A 24,806-nucleotide genomic window follows, 5' to 3' on the forward strand; every position below is an offset into this window, starting at 1 on the left:
CACCATCCCAAGCTGTCACCTCCGCTGCGGGTGTTCTCGCGATGGGGTTATCCTCCAAAGCCAGCGCTTCGGTGGATAGGTGCTCCAGGATGGGCGGCACAATCGAGTTGGCAAAGTCATCTGTATCCCCCAAGGCTGCTACTGGCCCCCCTGCTGCCAGTGGCACAGGGCCAGCGCAGAGATCCCCGACGCCGGAGATGAGGGGGTCGGCTGCTTGTGGTGGCACAGTGGCAACAGGCACGTCAGCAAATGGTGGTGGGGCATCCAGAAGCTCTTCCACTGCCAAGGGCATGGCAGCGGTGGTGGCATCTGGAGGTGGGTGCTCAACACACAGTTCCTCAGCATCCATGGTAGGATCCCCAGCGGCTGGTGGTACCTCCTGAGCCTGGGGCTCAGGGACAGCCATGTCTCCTGGTGTTGGTAGGTCGGTTGGAGCAGATAGCCCCCCAACATCCCATGGGATGGCATCGGGAGCAGACTGCCCCGCAATGGGCAACATGCCAGGAAGCTCTTCTGGGGCGACTGGGCTGGCAACACGTGGGACCTCCTCACCCAGCACCACGGTACAGCACCGCGCCGTTGGCTGGTCCTCCCAGGCACAGGCAAACAGCAAGTCCAGGTCTCCCGGCTGCAGGATGGCTGCCGATGCCTCCCCGTGCATGACAGCCACCTCCATGGGGGACCCCTCGGTGTGGGCAGCCCCTTCGAGAGCCAGGCCCTGGCCTGGGGGAACCATTCCCCATGGGGGGGCCTCAACAGGTGCCGGGGATGTCACTGGAGCCTCGTAGCCTGGCTCTGATGCAGAGCCAGCATGGAAAGGTGGCAAAGAACCATGGCAAGCATCCCCACTTTCTGCCGGATGAATCTGGCCCTCAACTCCATCACCCTCTGATCCCAAATCTGTGGCTTCATCCTCAGAAGCCAGTTCTGGGAGATCCCAGTTGGTGAGCGCAGTCCTCCCGGGCAGAAGATGACAGCTCCCAAAAGGACCTGTCCCCTCAATGCTGGCCTCGTGCTGAGGGGAAGACCCCAGCTCCTCTGCCACTGTGTCGGAAGCTGGGGGCTGGCGGGGGGACAGCCCAGCCGGGGACGCTTGGCTGGGACACGTCTCCTCGGGAAGCTGCGATGCTTCACCACCAGGAACCAGCAAGTCTGGGTTATCTTCACCCCACCCCACCTGAGCGTCGTCGTCACCAGCTCCCTCCAAGCCAGAAGCTGGCCACGCGCCTGTCTCAGGAGATGGCATCCAACCAGCCACCAGCACTGCCACTGCGCAACCGTCCACGAGCTCCAGGTCCACCAGTGGGTCAGGTTCATCCTCCTCCACTGGTGCCGGCGAGCACTGCCGGAGGGAGCCTGGCCCTGTAGTGGCCACAGGGCTGGGTGACGCCCCTCCGTCCGAGTCGGTCGGGGTGACAGCTGAGGTGTCCCTTTCTGAGAAGGGCTCTGTCGCCGGCTCCAGCGTGCTCAGCACCTGCGAGCTGCAGGTGACATCAAAGTCCTCCAGGTCCGACACGACAGCAGAGTCTGAAGCGCTGATGTCCAATGGGGCCCCACGCTGACGCGCTTCGACTGCAGCCCCGGCCAGTTTGGCCGAATCTGGGTCCAACCCCTCCGAGTCCACTGGGGACACCTGAACCTCCAGGCAGCTGGGGACAGCCCCATCGCCCTCGTCCTCGTTCAGGCACTGCTCTTCCAGCTCCAGGAACATCTGTACAGAGTCTGTGTCGGACAACTCGGGGCCTGCGGGGCTGGCCGAGCGCTCCGAACCCGGAGCAAAGTCCTCAGCCTCGCACTGCACCGCCGCATCCTCGGTACAGCACGCGCTGCCGGCCCCCCCCGGGGACCCACAGGACCGGGAAGTCCCTGGGTTGGGGGCAGAGCCGTCCGCTGGAACAGCGAATTGTTCCCTTTCTTCAGAAATATCTGCCAAGCAACAGCTCTTCTTCTCCTCTGCCACCAGCACAGCCTTTCCTCTCTCTGACAGCGTCGCCTCCTCCCACTCCTCCATCATCACCCAGCGCTCGTCCTCCTCAAATCTCAGCTCAGACTCCGTTTTCTCCCTGAGATTGGAGGTGATGAGAATATCCAGTCCCGCATCCAGCAGCTCTTCGCTAAGGCACGGAGAGAGGTTGACGTTCTCCACTGTACAGTCCGACTCGGAGGCCTCCAGGGTCTCCTGGTGCCCATCGCTGAGGCTTCCCTTGATGAAATTTTTCCTGGCTCGTGGCCAGGTGGCACTAGGAAGCCGGCGTGCCCTAGCCGGGTCCCCAACACAACCGCGGCCATCACCAGCGTTCAGCAGGGTCTGGCGCTCATCCCGGGGACCGCCATAGCCATCTGCACCGAACTGCTTGGCCGTCAGAGCCTCTGCCGTGCCGGATGACTTGGAGACGTGCTCCAAGGTGAGAGACTCGGACATGGGCTCACCGTGGTCGGGCTGGCCCGGGTGCTCGGTCAGCATGGCGCTCGACTCCCGCTTATCCCGCAGGGAAGGGTTGGAGGCGCCCGCTTCCGACACCTCGCTCAGCGAAGCCCCCATCCTTTCTGCAAATTCGGTGAAGTTTGGCGGCATGAAGGATTTCCATGACCGCCGGTTGACGTTCTCCTTCCTCTCGGGGTTCGGTCGTCTCCTTGGGGGAGCTGGTGCTGGCTTGGAGACGTCGCTGCTGAGCTTCAGCGCGTCGAAGATGACTCGCTCGTCCAACTTCTTCGCTTCTGGCGCCCTGGACTCGAAGACGTTGGCAGCTCCGAGAGTCCCATTGCTGGATATGGTGCTGCTGTCCCCCTTGCCGAGGGTGCTCTTGGAAAGCTGGTTGAGCTTCGATCCCTGATCGATTTGCTCGTTAATTCTCATCGTGTCGTATATCGACCTCTGGGGCACGTAGCAATCCTCTATATAACCATCTTCCTCCTCGCCCTTCCCCAGGCAAGTGCGGTTCTGCCGTAAACAGTCTGGCCGGCTCAGTGGTTTGCCCATGCTCTCGTCCTCACGGGTGACAAAACCACCCCGGCAACTTTTCGCCCGCCACCGCAGGAAGCATCACACTGCCAGCAGGTCCCCAACCCACCAGTGGCAGCCCCTGATCCCAAAGCAGCCACGCTACGGGGACGGGAGGACGCACTGGCAGCACCACGCCGGCTCAGCAGCCCACCCGGCGGTCCCGAGCAGCGCAACGACGCATCTCATCCCCCCGACTCCCCTACAAAAAAGCCATCCATCAGCAGAAACCATCCGACAGCTTCCAGAAAATATTCCCAATGGCCGTTTGCGACAGAAAAAAAAACCAAACAAAAACCAAGCCAAAGAGTTTGAAGCTCTGAAATTATCCCGTCCGTCCTTCTTTAGTAACAAAGGCACTGCTTGTCCTGGCCGCTCACGTCTCGCAGCCCGAGCGACGAGCGGCTCGGCGCATTTTGAATCCCGTGGAAGTCCAGCTGGTCCGAATTAGCCTCTCCCCCCGACTCTCGTGTTTTCATTTGAACTGAGCTTGTCAGCGGATATTCGGACAAGTTTAAACACAGGAAGTTCTTCATTCAGGGCAAACTCGGAGGTTTCCTGTCTCAAAAACATGATGGCATTGTTGTTGCCGTCATCCCACCGTGATGCTCGGGGACACCGAAACCCCAAAATCCAGCCGGTGGTGGCAGTGGTGGGGGTACGCGGAGCTGTCCGGAAGGCTGCTGGGGCTGGAGTGTTTTTTTTTTTTCTTCTTTTTTTCTTTTTTCTCTTTCTCCCCAGGAAAAAAAAAAAAAAAAGGCTGGAAAACGCATCCAAAAATGGTAAGGGGATGGAGCGGCACGGAATCCCCCGAGTTGCCGGGAGCTGGCGGGGAGCAGCCGCGGCCGGAGGCGGCTCCTGCTGCTGCTGCTGCTGCTGCTGCTGCTGCCGCTTCCTCCTCCTCCTCCTCCTCCTCCCGGCCCCTCTCGCATCAACTTTCCCGGCGGCCGGCGGCGGGCTGCGGCGGCTCCGCGCCCCCGGGCGGCCCGGCCATGCTGCGGGGGGGGGTCGGCGGGGGCCGGTTCCCGCGGCGGAGGGGGTGGGGGGCGGCGGAACGGGGAGGGGGGACACAGAGCGAGCAGGGCCGCCCTCCCCTTCCCCTTCCCCGCCGCTCTCGCCCCTTTTGTGCGCGGCTCAGCGGCCGGCCCGGGGGCGGGGGGCTCCGCGCCGCCCCCGCGGGCAGCCCCCGGCCGGCCCGGCGGGATGCATGGTGCGCCCGGGCTGCCGCCGCCGCCTTCCTCCTCCTCCTCCTCCTCGCCGCCCGCCGCTCGCCTCTCCTTCCCGCCGGCCGAACAAAAGGCCGAGCCGCGCAGGCCGCCGCACGCCCCGGCCCCGCCGCCGCCGCCAGCACCGGGCTCCCGCGGCGCGGCCAGCCCCGGCGGAGGGCGGGGGCGGGCGGGGGGCGGCACCGCGGGGCGGGGCGGGCGGCGGGACCGGCCCCCTCCCGGGCGCTGCGGCCGCGGCCGCCGCCCCCCCCCCGCAGCCCCCCCGAGCGGCCCCGGGAAGGGGGCACCGGAGCCCGAGCCGGCGGGGGTTCGGGGGGGGGGGGGGGTCTCCGCGGGCAGCGGCGGCCCCGGGCTGGCCCCTTCCCCGCCCCGCCGGGGCTGGCCCCTCCTCCGGGGGGAGGCGGCAGCCCCCGACAAAGAGCAGCAACGCCCTGGCTCGGTGGCGGCGGCGGCCCGGGCTCCCCCCGCCACCGGCCCCCGCTCCCCCGGCCCTTTGTCCGCCCCCCGCCCGGCCTGGCCCCCCCGCCCCGTTTAAAGGCGCTTCCCACCCCAGCGCCGCACTGGGGGGGTAGGACCCGGCGCCCACCCCGTTCCCCCTCACCCCCACCCCTGCACAAAGAACCGACTTCTTAAAATCACCCAAACCCCCACCCACCCACCCCCCGAAGTACCATTTTTCCCTTCCCCGATGCCGCACGGCTCTGCCGGCACCACCAACCCCCCCGCGCCGCCTCCTCAGCCTTAAAAAACTAATTTTTACAGCCTCAGCTCTGGGTCAGCATCATGCTCCCCCCATCCCCATCCCCTCCACCCCCCCACCCCCACCCCACCCCCCCCCGGCCCTTAGCTTGAAGGGATGGGGCACCAAAGCTGTGGGGCTGGGAGAGGGAGGCATCCCAGCCTGATTCACGGCTGCCAAGGGATGCTGAGGGAAGTCACAGACTTGGGAGGAAAAAAAAAAACCAGGAGGGCTGGAAACAGCCTCCACGCATCTCCAGGCAACAACCCGCCCCACCAGCCAGCCGGCCTGCGCCTTCGGGGATGAATTATCGCATCGGGATAAAAATATAAGAAGCCAGGCAGGTGCTCCGATCCATAAAAGCCTGCGCCTCGATAGTGCTGACGGGGGGAGGCTGCGACCTCCGCTTGTGCCTTGTCATGCCACAGCTCCACCAACCCCGTCCCACCCGGCCGTGGTCCAGCCGGAAGGTTGGAGACATAGGAAAGATGGAAAACCTGATTTTTTGGGGGGATGCGCTGCAGGTGCTCACTGTCTCTGCAAACACTGGGGCTTGGCCAAGGTCATGGCACGGCTGAGGCGGGAGCCCACCTTCCCCGTCCCCAAGCCCTCGGACCCTTCATCACCGTGTGCCAGCGGCGCAGGCAGCAGCTCCAGCCCTGTCTTCTCCAAGGGACTTTTCCTTTCAGAGAATTCGGACGGGATGTTTCGTGGAAGGGGGAAGGTTCGGGCTATGGAGGCCGAACGCCCGTTAAACCACCCGAAGCGCTCAGCGGGGCCGGTTGCACACCGGGAAATCTCTGGAAACCCCTTTTCTAAGTTCCATCATTAAACACAAGCAAGGAAAAGAGTGGGGGGTGGGGGAGGGCATGGAGACCTGGCAGGGGGTGCGAGCAGCCCATCTGCAGCCCCCCACCGCGGGAGGGGGAGCCCCTCTGCCCATCCGCCCCGCAGACGGACAGCCAGGGCTGGCCAACACTGCAAGAGTGTCCCAAAGCCCAGATTTTTAGACTTGGCAGGGGACACACCAGCTCTCGGTCCCTGTTACGAATCCAGTGCAGCTGAAACAACACGAGAAGGATGGCCTCGCCGTGCCAGCGCTCCGGCAAAGCCGCCCCCGGTTTCCCCGCTACCACCTTGGCCGGGAGCTGGCGGAGCAGCAGCAGGACCGTTACCGCTCCGGGGCCCCTCCGTGAGGAATCCCAGGCATCCGGGCTGGGGCGCGGAGGCTTTTTTGTTCCACTGAGAAGAAGGAACGATCTCGACGTGGAGCTGCCGTTTTCACAGCCAGAAATTCTTTTCCCATTTCCTCACCGAGTCACGTGCCAGAAGCAAGCCAAGTCTTCCTCCAACACATCCCCCCTGTCTCTAACACCATTAGGGAAATATTCGGCGAGTACTAAAGCCAATTAAAAACCTGCTGTGCCTGGCCTGAAGATCCCAGCTGGAGCCCCTGCAAGGTTCCCCAATTCATGGCTTGACGACACCAAGTGCCACCCCAGCGATGGGGACAGAAGCCGAAGGGTGCTGGGAATTGCAGCTGTGGGGCTTTACTCGAGCTTTGCGTTGGCACGAGGGAAGGATGGGGCAGGACACGAAGGTCCCATCTCAGTTTCTGTCCTTTTGGGTGTCTCGGAGCGGCTCCGGCATGCAAAGCTCTGCCAGCACCAAGCACCAGGACTGAAATAAAGGGCTGACGGAGCTTTGGAGCTGCAGCCCCCAGCTCAGGAGAGCGCATCTGCTCACCTCACGGCTCACGGACCCGTGGCGTGGTGGCGGTGGGCAGAACGGACCAGCAGGACCCCTCAGCTGGCTTTTGTTCAGCCACCAAACCTCCTCTCGCCTGCCCCGTTACCGGTACGTCTTGACCAAACCCAAGTTGGGGTTCACTTGGGTGCACAAGGCTGTGGGTGACACACCTGGGCGCTAGGATGCTCATGCTCCAGCAGCCAGCCCACCCTGGGGAGGGGACCTAACAGCTCTGCCCAGGGCTGTCACCCAGCCCAGCCCCACTCACGCCCCAAAGCCACCCCACAGCCATGTCCTGCAGATAAAGACCCTCAGCCAAAACCCACCCAGAGGTTTTCCCAGCCTTGCTCCAAGTAGGAGCACCCCCATTTGTCTCCCAGACCTGCAGGTTTCAAGCTTCCCTGATATGGCCACTGGCCCCTGAGCGTGGGGACGCGTGCCTTCCCCGTCACGGGGTGATGTCACCCTGTTTACGACTGCATTACATCCTGCCCGCCGCTGCCGCCACTGTTTACATGGGAAAGCAGTGTTTGGAAACCAATATATTTTTAGCTTTCTTTTAACGCATCTCAGCAGCTGGAAATGAGGGACCGGTGTTATGTGGCAAGCAAGAGAGCCCAGAGATGGCTCAAGATCTCCAACAGACGCGTCACTAACGAGCCCAGGCTACAACCAAGGGCCTTCTTCACCCTCAGAGGTTCTTTAATCTTCACCTTGGTGCTCTCCCACCCTGGGCAGCGCAGCACCCACTCGCCCAGCCCGGCCAAGGGTGGATGCAGGAGAGCTCCTGCCTTTGCACCACGAGCTCTGTCCCTATAGGTCTTGCTGACCGTGTCCCCCATGTCTGACTATGTGTCCCCATGTCTGACTCCATGCGGGTCACCGTGTCCCCATGTCTGACTCCATGTGGGTCACCATGTCCCCATACCCGACTCCATATGGGTCACCGTGTCCCCATACCCGACTCTATATGGATCACCGCATCCCCTATGTCCAACTCCATGAGGGTCACTGAGCCGGCGGCGGCAGGAGGGACCGCTGGACAGGGACACAGTGCCATGTCCCAGCATGGCAGAGGGATGAACCCTGAGCGGCCCCGGCCCAAGGGAGGGACTCGGGATGGGTCTAGCCTCCCTCAGACACTGCAATAAAAAGCACAAAGCTGAATCATGCACACCCAAAATCTGCCTTGGAAACTGCTTCTTCGTTTTTGCTGGGATTCTTACCAGAGGATTCATGTATTTTAAAGCCTTTTGCTTCATCTGTCAGAAGGACAGAGGGACTTTATCCCCCTTTCCATGCCAGTGCTCTCCTCCTTAAACATGCACCTTTTGCCAAATCCTTGCGATTTCATTTCGGCACCACGTGGGCCAGCCCCGAGCTCCCAGGCTAATCCCATCCCACTGTGCTGGGCTGGGTGCTCCCTTATCCTCTCAGCTTATAGCTGACTTCAAATGTCATTTGACGATTCCAAGTCAGGCCTCTGCCACCCTGCCATCCCCCTCTTCAAAGGCTACGGCTGTTCGTGATGCGGGGAGCCCACCCGCCTTTCAAGAGGCGATTAGTAACCTGTAGCCCATTAATTCGGGACTCTCCTCCGCAGCGCTGTGGGAGGAAGCTTCGGCTGGCTCCGTGGGGGTGTCTACCTCCGCTGAAAAAGTTTTAGAAAGAGGTTAAAAAAAAACACCTCCTGGAGAAACGTTCTGCAGTTTGGATGTACAAGATGCAGCAAGCACTGTATTTTTAAATTTATTTAATTTTTTCCAAAGGTGCAGGAGCTGCGCCGTAGCGCTTTCCCTGCAAGGCAGCTAATAGAGATGTTGGTAAAAATAATTCTGAATGAAGCTGGGAGCCCACGTGTTACAGCAGCGCTCAGGCACAGCCCCGCACCGTGGCGTTCAGCACTTGATCACTGCGGAGCCTGGGGCTCCCCAGGGACCCCATCTGTGTGCACAGAGCACCTCAAAACAGCCCAGCAGTGATCTGAGCTGGGACTGCGAGCCAAGGGTAGAGCCACTTGCCAGGGTCTCCATGGCCGGGAGCTCAGCTGGGCACGGCAGCTGCCACCTGCTGAAATGCCCGGTTTTGCCCTCAGCTGCCCAGTTTTCCTGCAAATTCCCCTCCACAGCTTTGCTCCAGTGCTGCACGAGGGTGATGAAGCACCCTGGGCTCTCCGGCCACCCCTCTCCATGCTGCCAGTGACCCAGCACCCACAGGCAGGGTGCTGCCACCCCAACTGCCCACGCCGGGGTGTGGAAAACTGTGGAAGCTGCTCCTCACCCAGTGGCAGAGTAATTGGGGACAGCAGGGAGAGCTGAGGGATGGGGTGATTAATAAACTGCTCCGGAGGCTCTTTAGGAAGTGAGGTAAGTGCATTATTATCCAGAGAATCCTCTGGATGGGAGACATTTTAAACCACTCCTTCGGCAGAAGAATTGGCAATTGTTCCTGGAGCGCTGCGGTGACTAATCCAAGCCTGAGCTCTCCCCCGGAGAAGCCCCCGTCTGCTCCAGACCCAGCGGCCACAGACACTCCCTTCCCCGGTGGAGCATCCACCCGCTTGGATGCTGTGGGTGATGGGAAAGCCCTGCGTTCGCTCCGCCACGTGCTTCCCCATGGATCCCCCCCGCCATGGCCAGGTCCCACCAGGACCGGTCTCCTCTCCCTCCTCTGCGCAGCCTTCGCAGACAAAAAGCTTCCCATCTCCTCCTCCCTCGGATCCTCAGCTCTCCTGGTCTTATGCAAAGCCGGTATTTTTAGTATCTCCTGGAAACACTGCAAAGTGTCACCACCACCAGCTAATGAGCGCTCCTGCGAGAGGACATTCCTACGGCCACCTCCCTCCGCTGAGACCTGCCAGGGTCACCAAAGCATCCGCAAGCGGGTGGCACTGGAGCAGGGACCCAAGCCGGCTCCCGAAAGGGACCATTTGATCACTGGTTAATTGTTTTACAGCCAAGAAAAGAAAGAAAAGAAAAAGCCCAGCTATTGATCCAGTTGGTCTCAGCAGCTCTTGGCTTAATTCGCTCTTGTTCTCGGCTTTCTTGGGATCAGGGACGTGCCTGTGCCTCTCTGCCTGCCCACCGACAAGTCGAGGTCACAACCCACCCGTGGCTCCCCAAGGAACAAGCACCGGCACCACTCCCTTTGGGAAGGACGAGCTCCAGGGGCACGTTTGCTCTTCCCGTTGCGATACAATTTCTTTCCAAGGAATGAGGAGGCTGCAGAGGCCACTCACGCTCAAGTGCCTCTTGTGCAAACACGTTTATTTACAACACGCCCAGATGACCAGGTTAGAAGTGCACCAAACGCCAGCAAGGCTTTGCAGCTCCACTTAGACCACTCACCCCAGCCAGGGTCGGTGACAGCCCCGTCACCCGTCACAGCCTGCGCTTATCACCCCCCATTTATCATCCTCTTCTCTGACGAGGGGAGATGGTGCCTTTAAGGCAGCTTAACAGCTGTCAGAGAGGAGGCATTTTTGCGTGTGTTGCTGATGCTGAAAATACTAGCCAGAGATACTTTAAGTAGGTCTGGAAAGCGTTCAAGGAGAAGACACCGTGGTGCAGCCTGTCCCCGCTCCCAGCCCAGTCCCACCCAGCTGCTCCCAACTGGACGACTGTCGGGAGCCGCATGCATTCCTCCGGGGGCACAGAAGGGTTAAAAATACCCTCAGCCACGCTGGGGCACAACAAGTGGCAGAGTGTCCCTTCCCTGTCCCATCCCAGAGACCCACCTCCCCTCTCCCACCCAGGCTAGGGGGTGTCTCCGGCTCTACGATGGGGTGCGGAATTACCAAAAAAAGCCTCCCCGGAGGGCTGGGTTGGGTGCCCGGGCATCGCCTGCGAGCACACGTGCCTGTTGGTGGCAGCTAACATGCTGTCTCAAGAAATTAAGGCTGTCAGCATAAGTGCTTTGGTGTGAACGCCTTGCCTCGTCAGCACACGGATTCGTTCCTGCTCTCCAGTTCAGCCTGGTCATCCCGAGCTGGGATGCCAGTTCTCTGCCCATCCTCGAGAGCGGCTCTGCAGGGCTGCCGGTCCCGGAGATAGAATCACAGAATCCTTTAGGTTGGAAAGGACCCCTAAGATCATCACATGCGCATCTTACAAAGGAAGACCACAAAATGCCATTTGTACCGTCAGGGACCACGCTGGTCCACAGCCCCCCAAGCAGCGCGCTCTGCAAACTGGGATAAACTGGGAAGCACCCACCCGTTTCAGTCCTAGTCCTCCTGCAAAATAACCCCTGTGTGACACCACACAGCGCTGGGCTCTCAACACCCCATCGCACATCTCTCCCTGCCGCCGATGCCCCGTGCAACGACAGCGGGTCACAGGGGGGATGCAACGCCCGTGAGCCCCCTCGTCCCCCGGGGGCCACGTGCCACTCCCTCACCTGAAACGTGGCAGCACCTGGGAGAAGCCCAGGGACAGTGGGCACCAGGCAAACGGTTATTAGCAACGGCGGCGTTTCTGATAGCGCCGTTGAGTCAGCTCCCTGGCTGGAAGGTTGGGGGAATGAAGAGTCATAAATAGAGCACCGGAGAAAGCCAATGTCCCTCCTGCCGGGGAGGGAGGCGGCGCGGGGAGGGCGCCGGAACTCGCAACCAGCGCTGGCTAATTGCCGCTTTTACTTAGGGTGAAGCGTGGAGGACCCGGAGCAGGGTTAGAGACAGCGGCATCTGAGTGGCAAGATGAGTAACGCTGGTTAGGGCTTTGCTTACTGCATCACCCCTCCTGGGATCTCTTTCCTGATTTTTTTTTATTTTTATTATTATTTAAGCAGACAAAGAGTGTGCTGGAGGCACAAGGGCTCCGTGGGCTCCAGCTGACCTGACCTGCTCTAAAATAAATTGGAAGTGCGGCTTCAGTTGTTGCTGTCTAGGGATTTTCCCTCCCCCTTTCCATCGTCCAGCACAAACCCTTTATTGGCGTGAAGGAGTGGTGCCCGAGCTCACTGCATTGAGCAACTCCAGCTTCAAATAACCTCCCCCAAAATCTGCGGCAGGAGCCCAAAATCCCTCCATCTCTTCCCTCCGCTCCCCACGACCCGCCCTGGCAAAGCCGTCTCCGGCGAGGGTCGGACACGGCAGCGCCTCGCTCCCCGCAGATCCCCTGCTGCTCCCCCTCTCCCCCCCGGCTGGGGCGAGGGTGGGGTTTAATTAATACTCGGAGGCGAGATCCTGGATAAGCGGCATGCCGTGTGCCAGCTGCGGCAGGTCCCGGCTCGCCAGCATTCCTCGCCGTGCCCCGCCGCCAGCAGCCGTGGGGTGCAGCGCAGCTGCGGGGATGGCGGGGGCTGCCGGCGCGGCACTGGGAGGGGACCGGCAGGTCAGTGGTGGCCCCGTCTCCATGCCTGCTCCCCCTCAGTCAAGGGCACCTGCAGCGATCTGAACGTGATGGTGACCGTTTGGTTATGCCAAGGTTGATGCTTTTCCTTGGGTTTCATTTTGGGATGAGTTCTCCAGGCTCTTGCAGAAATCCCTTCTGGCTGTAGAGCACAACCGGGAAGGCAGGCAGGCTGCCCTGGTTCCTGCTCTCCTCTTCATCACGGGGAGGAATGCATCGCCAGCAAAGCAAACCCACTCTGGCACGATCCAACTGGGAATGGCATCCCTCGGCTCCCGAGCATTGCTCTGTACTGCGGCAAGCCTCAAAATCTCTGCCAGCGCCTCTGACCTGGGGCTGAGCGCCATGCTCTGCTTTGAGGTGGAGTAAAGCAACATTAGGGTTTGTCCAAAACCAACACGGGGAAATCAAAGAGGGTCCCAGCTCAAACTGCCAACGCTAAGTACCAGCCAGGCTTTGAAACCCCACTTCAAAATCCACTGTATAAAAGATAAAATAAACAGACCCCAGGCTTGAGCTTGCTTCGCCAGGAGCCCAAGCTACCCCAGCACAGATGCCTTCCCCAAAAATACCAAAAGGTTTTGATTCCATCACCTCTCCGTGGCCCAGGTTGATGGCTGTGCTTTGGTCGGACAGGCTGAGCCCATGCTCCAGAGCAGCAAACCTCACCTCCGCCTCTGGAGCCTGGGAAGGAAGATGCGCCGCTCGCACCCAACAGCACCAGCTTCAGCCAAAGCCCAGCACTGGTTTCCCAGTCCATGGGAGGAGGGGGTCTAACTCAGGGGGTGCTGATGCTGGAGAGCATGCGATGGGGAAAACCCCTACGTCTCCGCCTGACCCTGCGTCTCTCCCGTACCTGGGGGAATAATTTCCCTGGGGAATTCGCTGTTCGCTAAACTGAATCAACATCGCTGTTATGTTTAGTAACATTTCAACTGTAAGTCATTTGATTCCAGTCATTAAAATTTAATATTAGCGTAAGGTCTGAGAAACCTGAGCTGACAGCAGAGAGCACGGAGGGGGAAGAAATGCCCCAGCCTGAAAGCTCCTACGAGGAGCTTTCCCTCGTAGCCCAAGAGCCCGGCTCGGCCGTGTGATGCTCATGGAGACACAGCGCAGAAAGATTCTCTTCCAGCTTTTAGTCTCCTATAAAAAAGGGGCTCCTCGGAGAGGCAGCCATGGGAAGATCGTCCCTCAGGTTAAACTCATTCTGAAGACCAGGAGTTAAAGATGAGGCTCCTTTTCTCTGCCAGCTTAACATAAGCTAAACCCGTGCCGTTTCTTCTGCAGCATAGCTGTATCCGAAGCGGTCCATCAAGATGTCCATATAAGCACAGACTCCAAACCACAGAAATGCCTCTCAGCTGCACTTGATCTCACCATAAAACTAAGGGCTAAACTGGATGACCCCTTGAAGTCTCTTTCCAGATGGGTTTCTTACAATCCTCTAACAACGTGGTGCTCCGAACCAGTCCCTACCTAGTGTTTCCCCAGCCTCTGAAGGCCAGGTCTACCCTGCATCGCTATCCTGGCTTCCAATGGCCACGGGAGCCGGTGTGGGCTCAGCCCCTTGGTGTAGCCATCCCCACTCGCTGAATCAGAACACCCCCTGCAAACAAAGCTTCCCCCCCTGAGCAAGATCCCACAGCTGCTTCCCAGCCTCCTGCCTCTGAGAAACCCGGCCAGGAGAGGCACGGACAGCGGGAGAGGGCTCATCCTTCCCATAGGCAGGATTAGTCCCTCCGTGACCTGGGAAGGGGGCTGGGGGCAGCGGGGGGGAGGAGAGAGGAAACGCATGGGTGGGCAGATCTCCAAAAGTTAAGGGTTTGTTGCATGTTGTGTGGCCTTTTGGGGCAAGTTTGCGGGCAGGAAAAGAAAAAATATATGGGAAGCTTCAAGCAGAAGCTGCTTCAAAAGTCCTCTGTTCACGGCCTCTGTCAGAGCCTTCAATATATCTTCTTTATTAAAATCCGGACACAATGAGTCCAGAAGTGCCCACCTTTGTCAGGGCTGCATTGGCAACTTGCCTGGAGCCCCAAGGCCATGCCTAATTTGCATCTCATTTACACAGATGTTCATTAAAATTAATGTCTTAAGACATCGTATCTGCCTGCATTTGAGCCTTCTGGACAGACAAACCACGACCGCTCCTGGAGAGCCGAAGCCACCCCCGTCCTCCCCCCCCCAAAGCTCAGCTGCATCGTCCCCACGCCGCCCCGGGGAGCTCTGCCTGGCCGAGGGGCTGCCTCTGGTCCCCCCGGACACACCGTGAGTGCATCGTTTGCAATCCAAGAAGGGAGACGGTTGGGATATTGCAATTAGGTGCTGTGAAATAACAGCCTGGTGCAAGCAAGAAAAAGCCCCCCCCTCCCCGTGCTCCCCACTTGCCCCCCAGCCCAAGGCAGACGGATGGAGCACAGGCGGTCCCCGCCCGCAGGCTGCGATGCCCTTCCACATGCGGATCAGGAGCTGGGATGTTTCCCCTTGGAGAGAGAACCCGTAAGGTGAGGCTCTGCAAAGATCTGCTCAGCAGCATTTCCAACTCGTGCAAAAACGCTTGCTCTCTGGATGAACCGTGCACGGGAGGAACGCCGCTGGGTAACCGCGATTGCTCCATCCACCCTTCTCGCTTCTCCCCCATTTTATTCTCAGCCATTACACGGCAAAACCCTCCCATTTGTGCTGCAACTTTCATTTTTTCCATCAACACAGACCCCCAGCTTGCACCGCGTGGCCTCCAATGCCAACGAATGACTCCCGGTAAGGACACGTCACCTCCCCCAGAGCACCCTCGGCTCGTGCAGCCCAGGTCATCGCTGTCTTAAAGGGTCACGCTCAAGGTCACGGAGCCATAGGCCATTTGCAAGCACCACGGTGGGTTAAGCTGAGCCTGCCGGCCCCGCTTGCCACCCAAGCAATGTGCACTGACCCATCGCTTCAAAGGGCAGCTGCTCGGCTGGGAATAATCCCTTGCTCCGCAGGGAAGTTTCACTGCTTTGGAGGACTCGAAATTCCTTTTTGGACCGATTTCTTCCAAGCCACCGTGTGGTGTTTCACGATGAAGTTCAATCCCTTCCCATCGCTATAAGCTCAACACAAAACATTGCCCGACAAGAGAGTCAACAGCAACGCCATCGGGTGAGTTTGCCCCGTACGGAACGGATCCAAGCTCTTTTTTTGGATAGGCAACCCCCAAAATAGAAATACCTTGTCCCGGTGAAGATTTCACCGAGCTATTAAGTGGTGGAACGGGATCAATTAGCCGTGAGATGAAAAGCAAATGGCTGTAAAAACACCTTCCCCCCTCCTACCCCCCATTAACACCAGGAAACGAGGCGCCAGATGTAAATCAGCCCAATCATCAGCTGCTGAGCCCATCAGTAATAGAAGTTTCACAGCAAGAGAATTTCTAAGCGGTATTAATATAATTAATGTAGCGTAACAGCATGACCCAACACCATATAAAAAAAATAAAAAAAAAAATCAAACACACTCCAACTCTTCCCTTTCCCAGCATTTCATGCAAGCCTTGAGGGTCTCCATCACCTCGTGGCTGGAAACACAAACAGCCCCCAGCAAGACTGTGCCTTGGGTTTGTTCCCTGTGTGTACCCCTTGTCCCACAGCTTATCTGTGGCTTTATTTGTCCCCAAGGACCCCAAAATGGACGTAATACCATGATAAAAATAAAATGAAGCAAACAACAAGCAGGAATGGTGGGCCAGGTAGAGACACCTTCAGGATGATGTGACCTGGACTAGACTCCCAGATGATGCCAACTTACAGTTCAGCCGGACTCAAAAAAATCCCCCCCACCCCCAAAAGCCAACCACCTCCACAAGCCCGCGAGGTGCTGGCACGCCAACATTACACATCACAAGGAGAACAGGGAAAAGTTTTTTTCCTCCTAATCACAAAATCTTCCCGCACCTTCCCACCGCAGACTATCACATCCAGCGGTTAATCCTATATTCTCCAGAGCAAGGAGGTTTTACCACACCAAAAACGCTGACATTATAGCAACAAACAACGAAGCCACGACAGCTTGAAGACCAGAGGTCCTACGCAGAAGACCACAACGCTAGACAGACCTTCAAACACCAAATACCACTTTGGAAACATCACGGCATCCAGACTTACCTTGAAGTCTGCCAGCTGCTGGTTGATGGTTTCCACCTCTGTTCCTACCACCCACTGCAACGCCTCGTTCTCCTCCGCCGCGGTGGTCATGTGGGTCAGCTCCTTCAGCCTGCTGTAAAAGTCCTCCACACGGGACAGGGTCGTTTCTACCTGCTCCTGACGGTTCTTGCCTCTCTCCGTCAGTTTGCTGCACTGTTTATTCAGCGTCTCCAACTCACGTTTCAGCCCTAATAAATCGGGGCTCCCTTCGTCCTCCAGCATCTTCTTGCACTCGCTTTCCGAAGCTTCAATGTCAGACTTCAGCCTGTGGAGTTTGCCCAGGAAGGTGCGAACGTCCTCTGCCTGGGACTGAAGGCTGTCAGAGTCCCTCCCGATGGGGCCCATGCTGTCTAGCTCATCATCGAGATCTGCCAGTTGAGAGAACATCTCCCTGACCCGATTATTGAACTGGCCGATCCCTTCAAGCTTGTTTTCCATCAGCGTACAGCAGTCGTTCACTTTCTGCTTCACTGCCTTGAAGTCCTGCTGAGCCACCTCGGCTTGGCTTAAGAGCTGGGAACAGTCGGACCCATCTGGAGCATCTTCTACTAGACCTTGAGTGAAGTTTTTCAGATAATCCACTTGTGGCTCCAGGGCTTGCAGCACCTCCTGCTGTGCCCTGAGCTTCTCCAAATTCTTGTTGCTGCAGGCTTGTGGCCCCAGTGCATCGTAGATCTCCAGCTGGTGCTTCGCCCCTTCCAGCTTCTTCTCAATGTTCTTGAAGCTCTCTTGAAACTCCTTGAGCCTCTGTGACATTTCTTCAATGGAGCTAGTCTTGGCTTGCAGCTCTTCTGTGATGACATCCATCTTCTGATTGATGCCAGCTTTCTCATCCCGAATGTCATCCTCGTCGGTCTGAGAAGCGTCAATCAGGATGTCGGCAGCGCTGTTCAGCATCTCCAGCAAGGAGCGGCGCTTCTCCACGTCACTCAGCATAGCCTTCGACCTCAGAAGAGTCGCCTCCAGCTGCACTGGGTCCAGAGTTACTTCCAGCTCCGACATCTTCGCCTTGCAGTCCTCCACCCAAGGCAGGAGGTCCTCCGTGTGCCGCTGGTACTTCTGGGCTTTCTGCAAACAGTCCTTGAGCTTCGAGTGTCTATCGACAGCCTGCTTGCTGAGCTCCTCCCAGTGCGTCTTCAGGCCAACCAACTGGTTTTGCAGCGTGGTCTTCTCCTCCCCTGGCTGGACAGAAAGCAGCAAAGATTCTCCCTCGGCTACAATCATCTCATAGGAACCGCTGTGTTGGTTGAGGCTCTTCTGGAACTCTTCTTGTTCCTGAATTTGGCTCTGTAGCCTCTCCAGTTTAGCAGAAATAGGTTGGCTCTGAGCTTGCTGGCACAGTTTGTCATCCAGCCAGGTCCTGAGTTCATCAAACATATGCTGGAACTGCTGGGAGCTTGCAAGCGCAGTCTGCAGTCGGTTCATCCGGTCGGCTGCAATGGAAATAAGATTAGAACGCAACAATTAAGCTGAAATCAAATAAGCAAAGTGCAATTATTTAAAATCATCTCAGATGCACCAACTGTGTTTTGATTAACAGGAAGGAGTTTTCCATTGCATCACTAGCCTTTTTGCTCACTGATTCATACATTTCTGAAGTAGCAACAGGCAACGATAACGCAGTAATCTCAGTTCTCCTAACCTCTCTCTAAATGCAACCTCTTAGAAAGCAGAAGAGGTTAGAGGGTGGCCACTGGGTCTTCTCCATGCCCCATTCTGAATTTAGGAATCAGCTGGGTGGTTTTCTTTTCCCCCCAAGCACAGCACATGCCACACTCTGCAAGCCAAGCAGGCTTGTTGAAGAGCCACATCAGTGGGACCAAACATCTCTGGTCGCTCTCCAGGCTCAGCTCTATCTGGATGTGAACTCTCCCTGTGCTCAGTCCCACAAAAAACACCCACGAAGCACCCTAAAAACGACAGATGGTGCTTCCCCTGTTATTCTTAGAAACCCAGTGATGGAAGAGCCCTTTGGCAAAAAGCAGGGATGAAGTTTGACACCCCAACATCTCTCTGTTCCGTCTCACCTGCCAGGTCTTCCAGCCCTTTGAGAGGAAGTGACACGGTCTCCAGACGTTTCCTTAACTCATCTTTGAGATACTGCTCCCCAATGAGGACAGAGAGGTCATCACAGAGGGTCTGAGCCTCTGCGATCTCCTCTTCCAGCTGCTCCAGGTCTGAGCGGATCTCACTGGTTTCCTCCAGCTGCTGTTTCACGGCGTCGGGCTGCGTGCTGATGGCCGACTGGCTGCTCAGGCGCTGCCCAACTGCCTTCACCTTCTCGGAGAGGCCCTGGAGGAGCTCCTGGTACTGGGTGCTCTTTACTATGGCTTGGTCAATTTGGCTGGAGCGGGAGTTGAGGCGTTCCGTTAGCTCGGACCATTTCTGGTTAACCCCTTGGAGTTCTTCCCGCACCTGGTTAGTGGATGGAGAAACATCTCCCGGGCCAGTCAAGATGCTCTGAGCCGCCTGGTTGAGCTGCTCATGCTGTTGTCTGCGAGCTTCAAATTCCTTCAGCATAAACTGGAACAGAAATAACAAAAAAATGTTTGCATAAAACTGACAGCTCCGAGTACACACAGTCAAAACAAACCAGACCTCCAGGGGCTTTATCCAGACCACGGAACCAGGAGGAACAAGGCCTGGGGTGGGATGGCAGCGGGGCTGGGTGGACTACGATTGACTGTGACCTTGCCACTTGGAAAGCTTGGAGGAGTCTGCGAGGCCAGTACTTCGCTCGCTCTTATTTGTCCTACTGCTGTGTAACGTACCATAAACCAGTGAGATGAGGAGGCCATCTAATTATGTTAACTGGGCCATTTTATTTTACGATGTGGCCGGTTATGGACATGTTAGGATTTGGAAGCAGGAGGTACGGAAAGGGCAGGCTGCCAGGCGGAGGGGCAGCGTTAGCAAGTCCTGCAGAGCATCAGCCCAGGTCTTGTTTAAAGCAATTTCACTCTCCAAGAGGGGCCGGGTGATTCACTGATGAGTCAATCCAGCGCGGGGAAGGGAGCTCGAGCACTGCGCCCGTTTCAAGTTATTACAGCAGTTTGTGCTCAGCGGGGTGTGGAGGACTGGGAGAACTCCGGCTTCTCTCCCAAACACTCGCTGCGTGGCAGAGCGCTTGCAAGGCAACTAACCCCGAGTGCAACCTTCCTCGGGATGCACCAGCTGAGAGACACCCTCCCTCCTCATCCCGAACCCAGCTCACCTGGACCTGCTGCTTCTGTGCGTTCAGCATGTTGGGGTCGATGGAGAGGGGTCCCAGCACGCTCATCATCAGCTCCTTCTCCATGAGCCAAGGGCGCAGCTGGGCTTCGGCAGCCTGGAAGTTGGCCAGCTGGTTCGCCGACTCCTCCAGCTTCTGCTGCCGCTCGGCCGTCGCCTGGCTGGCTCTTTCCCACCTGCAATCTGAAGCACCGGCTGTGTTGGGGGTAGCCGTGCTCCTGGCCAACCCACCCCTCCATCCAGAAGTGTTTGGGTTTTGGTTTTTTTTACCCTCCCCATGGTTTCCCCAACGGCAAACCTCCTCAGCTTTTCAATAAAACTAGCGTGGCTCTATTCACTCTCCATCTAACAAGCTGTTCCCCGTTTCTAATGGCTACGTCGTCTTGAAGCTCATAGAATAATAATAAAAAAAAAAGCCTTGCAAGCAGGATTGCTGCGTTCTAGTCACTAGTGCCACGAGCTGGTCTGACCTTGGGTGAGCCATCTCACATCCCTGGCTCAATAAATGAGGATACCCTCATGTGTATCAGGTCCTCACACAGCACATTCAGATCTCCTGGACGGAGAACTCCATAAACATGTTCCTGCTGTTTCAAAGAAGAGAATCTCTGGGCTTCTTTTTAAATATACAGTCTTGTTTAGTCAACATTTAATTACCTAGGATAACCTTACTAATGACTGGAGTTTTATATCAAGCAATGAAGCTTTTAATGAAAATTAGCAACATGGGTTGATTATGCTTTCTTTTTTTTTCCCTCCCCCTTTTTAATTTTTTTTTTTAAAGAAGTCATTTAAGGAGGCAAGTCTTTAAAATATACATCCATCATAGAGATTTCATTAATCACGACAGCGCTCATCTCAGGAACACCTTGTACACCAGACAGCTTGGAGATAAGTTCGCTATTTACTGAATTTTAATTAGAAGTGACTCTGCTCTGCTGTGACTTTGGAATCGCCCTGCAATCCTGAACCACCTCTAACATGATGTTTCCAGACAGAAGCCTCGCTGAGTGCTTCAGGCACTTACTCAGGTCTTCCTGCATCTTCTTCCAGTTTGCTGCTTCTGGAGAATCTGGATATTTCTCCAGCAAGCCAGAAAGTGCTTCCTTTACCTTCTGGATCTTCCCTGAATTCTGTTCCAACTCAGCCAGAAATGCCTGGAAAATAACCATTTGAACTTCAGATAAGGGGCAACAGAATGAAATCACCGAGTAGGAACGAGCAGCTACAAGCCAGTGGTGGGACTATTTCTGTTCTTTGCTCTTTAGTGAAATCACTTCATTTTATTAGCAATATCATGAGCTAACTTGGCCCCAAAAGCAGGGAAAGGCTGGGAATTGCTTTCCAGGAGAAGTTGGAGTGACCCAGCAACACGGACTGTAAGATAAGCTCCTTCCCCCTAAGCCAGATGCCTGAAAGCAACAGGTCTGTTAGCAAAGAGGTTGAGGGTGCGGGGGCTCCTCCTCCACGGATCTGCCACGGATCCCTTCCAGGGAAAGCCCTTCTTTGCCCCAGGGCAGATCCTCTTCGCTAATCCTTCTAGTCCTGCCGCACAAAAGCACTGAGACCCTTTGGAAGAAGATGCTCTGGATGAGAAGCTACCTTGTTGTGCTCAGCCTGGGCTCTCATCGTCTCCGTCTTGGTGGGCGAGGAGGAGGCGTCCAGCTCAGACAGCGTTCGTTCCTTCGACTCCAGCCACTTCAGCATGGAGCTGGCCTCCTCCTGCACTTCTTGCATCTTCTCCAGCATCGCCGAGAGCTGCTGCTGGCGTTCCCGCAGCGCTGCGCCCAAGCCCTGGTACCGCTGGCTCACGTCTGACACATCGCACTGGATCTCGGTCAGATCTGTTTCCAAAAAGCAGCTTGAGATGAGGCCAGCTGCCCACGTTACCCCTCTTAACCTGGACTAACAGGTACTAATCTAACCCCGGGCAGCCCCAGGCAGCCAAGCAGGAGGAGCAAGAGGCCACACTGCCGTCCGTCTGTCTGCAGAGCAATGTCACATCACCCTCACCCCCCATGCCAGGGGGCCCTTCCAGCTCTGTCAACGTGTGTTGACAGTTTGCAAACAAAGCAAACGTCTTCGCGTTTGTGAGGCTGATGCAAGCTGAGTCCCCCCCCGCTTCTGCAATGTCACTGCTCGTACAAGGTGAAATAATTTGACACCAAAATATAAAGCTGTTTTTATGCACCTATTATCTCGTTGAACCGGTGAACTAACAGCAGATAACGGGCAATAATTAAAATTGCTCTTCAAACTGAAGGGTTGGATGCCGTTATAATCCCTTAGAACCAATAAATTTAATTGCAGGCCTTAAACCAATCTCCCATTTATCAGCTCTTAACACCACCTGACGGGGTGTCAGGGTGCTGTTCCTCCCCAGAGCTGCCTCTCTCCCTCCTTCAGCCTGACCTACATCCCCCATCACCGCCTGCCGGTCCCGCGGCTCTGGGAAATTCACAAGCCCATTGGCAAGCTCAGCTCACTGGCGACAGGATGCTGACGGTGTGACATTGCGCTTTATATTCTCACGGATGGAAATGCACAGACAAAACCAGACAGGGAGACGGCGAGGTGGGCTGGGCACGCGCGTGCCGGCCCGGCGGTGACAGTGAGCTCACCTTTGCACGTGTGGTATCCGTTCACGCTGCCTACCGACCCTCCCGGCGCGGGCAGCGTGGCACCTGAGCAGAGGGGACGGAGACAGACAGAGGGACAAGACAGAAGCGTTAGGGATGCAGACAGCAAGCGATGAACAGACCACACTGGCCACCAAGCACAGACGTGGCGCCTCCACGAGCCCACCCGCCTGGCACCGGTGAAGCCACCGGCTCGGTGCCCAGCGAGCGGCATTAGTTTGATTTGGCGTCTGTTTATTTCTCCTCCTCCCCAGACACCCGCAGCCCTCGCTTTCCTGGAGCTGCCTCTGCCTCCCTGGACCAGAAGCAGAAGAGCTGAAGGTGCCTGGAGCTGGGCACCTCTCCCAGCATCACCCCGAGACCGGGGCGGACATTCCTCCTGCCTGGACCATAATACTGGGGACCACTGGCCATCTCTCCATGCCTGGCGAGCTGCTACCCTGAGCATGATTTTGTGATTTATAATATCAAGTGAGGCTGCTGAATGCCTTCCCTGAAGAGATTAACTCCCCTGAAGGGATCAGCTCCCCCGTATTCTTCTTTTCTTACCGGATGAAACTGTTTAAACCCGCCTTGGTGCACAGACACGTTCTCTTTGCCAAGAGGCTCCACACAGGATGCACCAGGGTCCCCTCCCTGGACACCAGATATCGCAGCTGTGGCATTCACAGCCAAAGGGGGCTTCATTCCAAACGTTATCGGGTCAGTCCCCCTCTCTCCAACCACACATTTTAGAGCTTTCATGGAGGTAAAGGGCTGCAGCTTTGGTCACCCCATGTGGATGACCATGTAGGTCACCCCCAAGAAGTCTCTCCCCACTTCTCTTGGAGGTTTCCCAAGGAACCGCTCATCAAGACATATCTAGACTGTGAATTCCCACTAATGCCCACCAATGATGAGAGTCCAGGGACTTGTTCTCACAAGCTGGAAGACATCTTTTAGCCGGTTTCCAAACGAACCAGACATAATCTCATTGCTTCACAGACTCGAAGCCAAAAAAGAGACTAGTAAATCATGCCTGAATATCACAGTCTTAAATTTCATCTGGATACGCAACTCAAAGACTAGAGTTTGATTAAAACACTCCAGCCCTCGGGAGGCTGAAGCACATCATCAAGAGAAAGCAGGAGCCGCCTCCACGAGCCTGCAGCCCCGTGGGGCTGAGCCCGGAGCCCCCATGCTCCATCCGAGCAGTGGCACGTGTCCCCACGCCGGGCTCTCGGCACACGCAGGGTAGTTCAGTGCTCGTTACGCTACAGTAAATTAAGCCACAGTAAACTAAGCCAATTTTGGTGGGCTCTGGGCGTTTGGTTGATGCATTAACAACAAGCGACTCGACCACAGGGCTGAGCCCCGTGATGCTCGGACCACCACGGTCCCTCTGAAGTTTGTTACAAGGGGGAAACAATCCCATTTTTTGCTCGAGGCAGGCTCAGAGAAGACGCAGTGGTGAAAGCAAACACGGTGGTGAGGAAGGAGACCACCTCGGGATAGTGGCTGTGACTCACCTGCCTTGGATGGGGTGTTGGGGGCCGTAATCTCCACGATCAGGTTCTCCAGGAGGGTCCCTCTGCGGCCAATCTCCTCCACCTGGGCCCCCTTCCCCTTCCACTCCTCTAGGAGATCCTGGTTGAAAGCAAAGGGATTGGAGGCCACGCTCTCCTGGCCACAGCCCTCCCTTCCTCGCCTGTCACCTCTACGGTGACTCAGTGGCACTGGGACGCGGTGCCCAGGGAACTGGTGAAGGGCACGCCAGTGGGCGGCGAGCAGGCTGCAGCGGGCAAGTGGGTGTCTTCACATTTATTTTTGTCAGGGGGAATCCAGGAGTGAAAAGCTCTTCCCTAACTAGCAGGTCTGTCGAAGGAAACCTTCTTCTCCCTCCTACTGGTTTGGGGACCTCCCTCCCCCTCTCTGCACAGCCCAGCCTCGCGTGAGGCCAAGGGGCTGGGATGGCAGGAGGCCACCTTCCGTGTCTAGCAAGGGGGAACAGCGAAAACAAGTGTGCTTGGGTCTCCCACTCCCAAATCCCAGGGGAAGGGCAGGGAAAGCAGGCAGCACCCCAGAGAACCCTCGCACTGCTCCCTTCTGCGCACGCTGGATGCACACACACCCCGGGAGCTGCAGCTCAGCAGCAAGTCCAGGGCATCGCAGGATTCCTGAGACCATAAATCACCTCCCCAGACTCTGCTTCCTGGGATTTATCCCACGTTCCAGCATTTCCACACCAGCTGCCAACCGTCCCCGTCCGGCTGGGGCTCCCTCTGCCCACCTGGATCTGCTGCCTGCGCTGGTGCAGCTCCTGGGTGCCCAGGGAGGTCTCAGCGGGCGGCATTTTGCCTTCGCTCTCCCTCAGCCACTTCCTCACAGCCCCGACCAGCTTCCGAAATTCATCCAGTTGCTCCTGGCAGGACGACGCATCCTTTTCTCTGAGAGTTGAAAAGGTTTCGGAGAGTCAGAGCTCGTGCTTTGCCTTGCAATTACCCCCGCCTGAATGCAGCACAGTTGTGTCTCCAGCAGCCCTTCTTTGGAGTATTATTAATAGATGTTGCTTAGGAACAACGCACGCAGCGCCAGCCAAAGCGGGGGGCACTCCACAGCCTGCCCCCCACTGCTGCTGGACCCCCTCACGCCGTGGCCGGGGCTGCTCCAGCACCACCACGGTAGCCAGCAGCCACGGGACCACCGCTGCCGC

General features: G+C 57.2%; 1 protein-coding gene across 1 annotated transcript in view; it reads right to left on the bottom strand.

The window, feature by feature from the left end:
• Positions 1-24,806, bottom strand: part of MACF1 (microtubule actin crosslinking factor 1) — a 111,980-nt gene that overhangs the window by 37,015 nt on the left and 50,159 nt on the right. Inside the window, 8 exon segments of the mRNA XM_056332466.1 lie at positions 16,206-17,677; positions 18,272-18,767; positions 19,459-19,658; positions 20,503-20,632; positions 21,078-21,319; positions 22,097-22,159; positions 23,623-23,740; positions 24,384-24,540. Of these exon segments, the coding sequence (XP_056188441.1) occupies positions 16,206-17,677; positions 18,272-18,767; positions 19,459-19,658; positions 20,503-20,632; positions 21,078-21,319; positions 22,097-22,159; positions 23,623-23,740; positions 24,384-24,540 (2,878 nt within the window).

This window comes from Falco biarmicus, chromosome 3, assembly GCF_023638135.1.
Source record: "Falco biarmicus isolate bFalBia1 chromosome 3, bFalBia1.pri, whole genome shotgun sequence".
Lineage (NCBI taxonomy): Eukaryota > Metazoa > Chordata > Aves > Falconiformes > Falconidae > Falco > Falco biarmicus.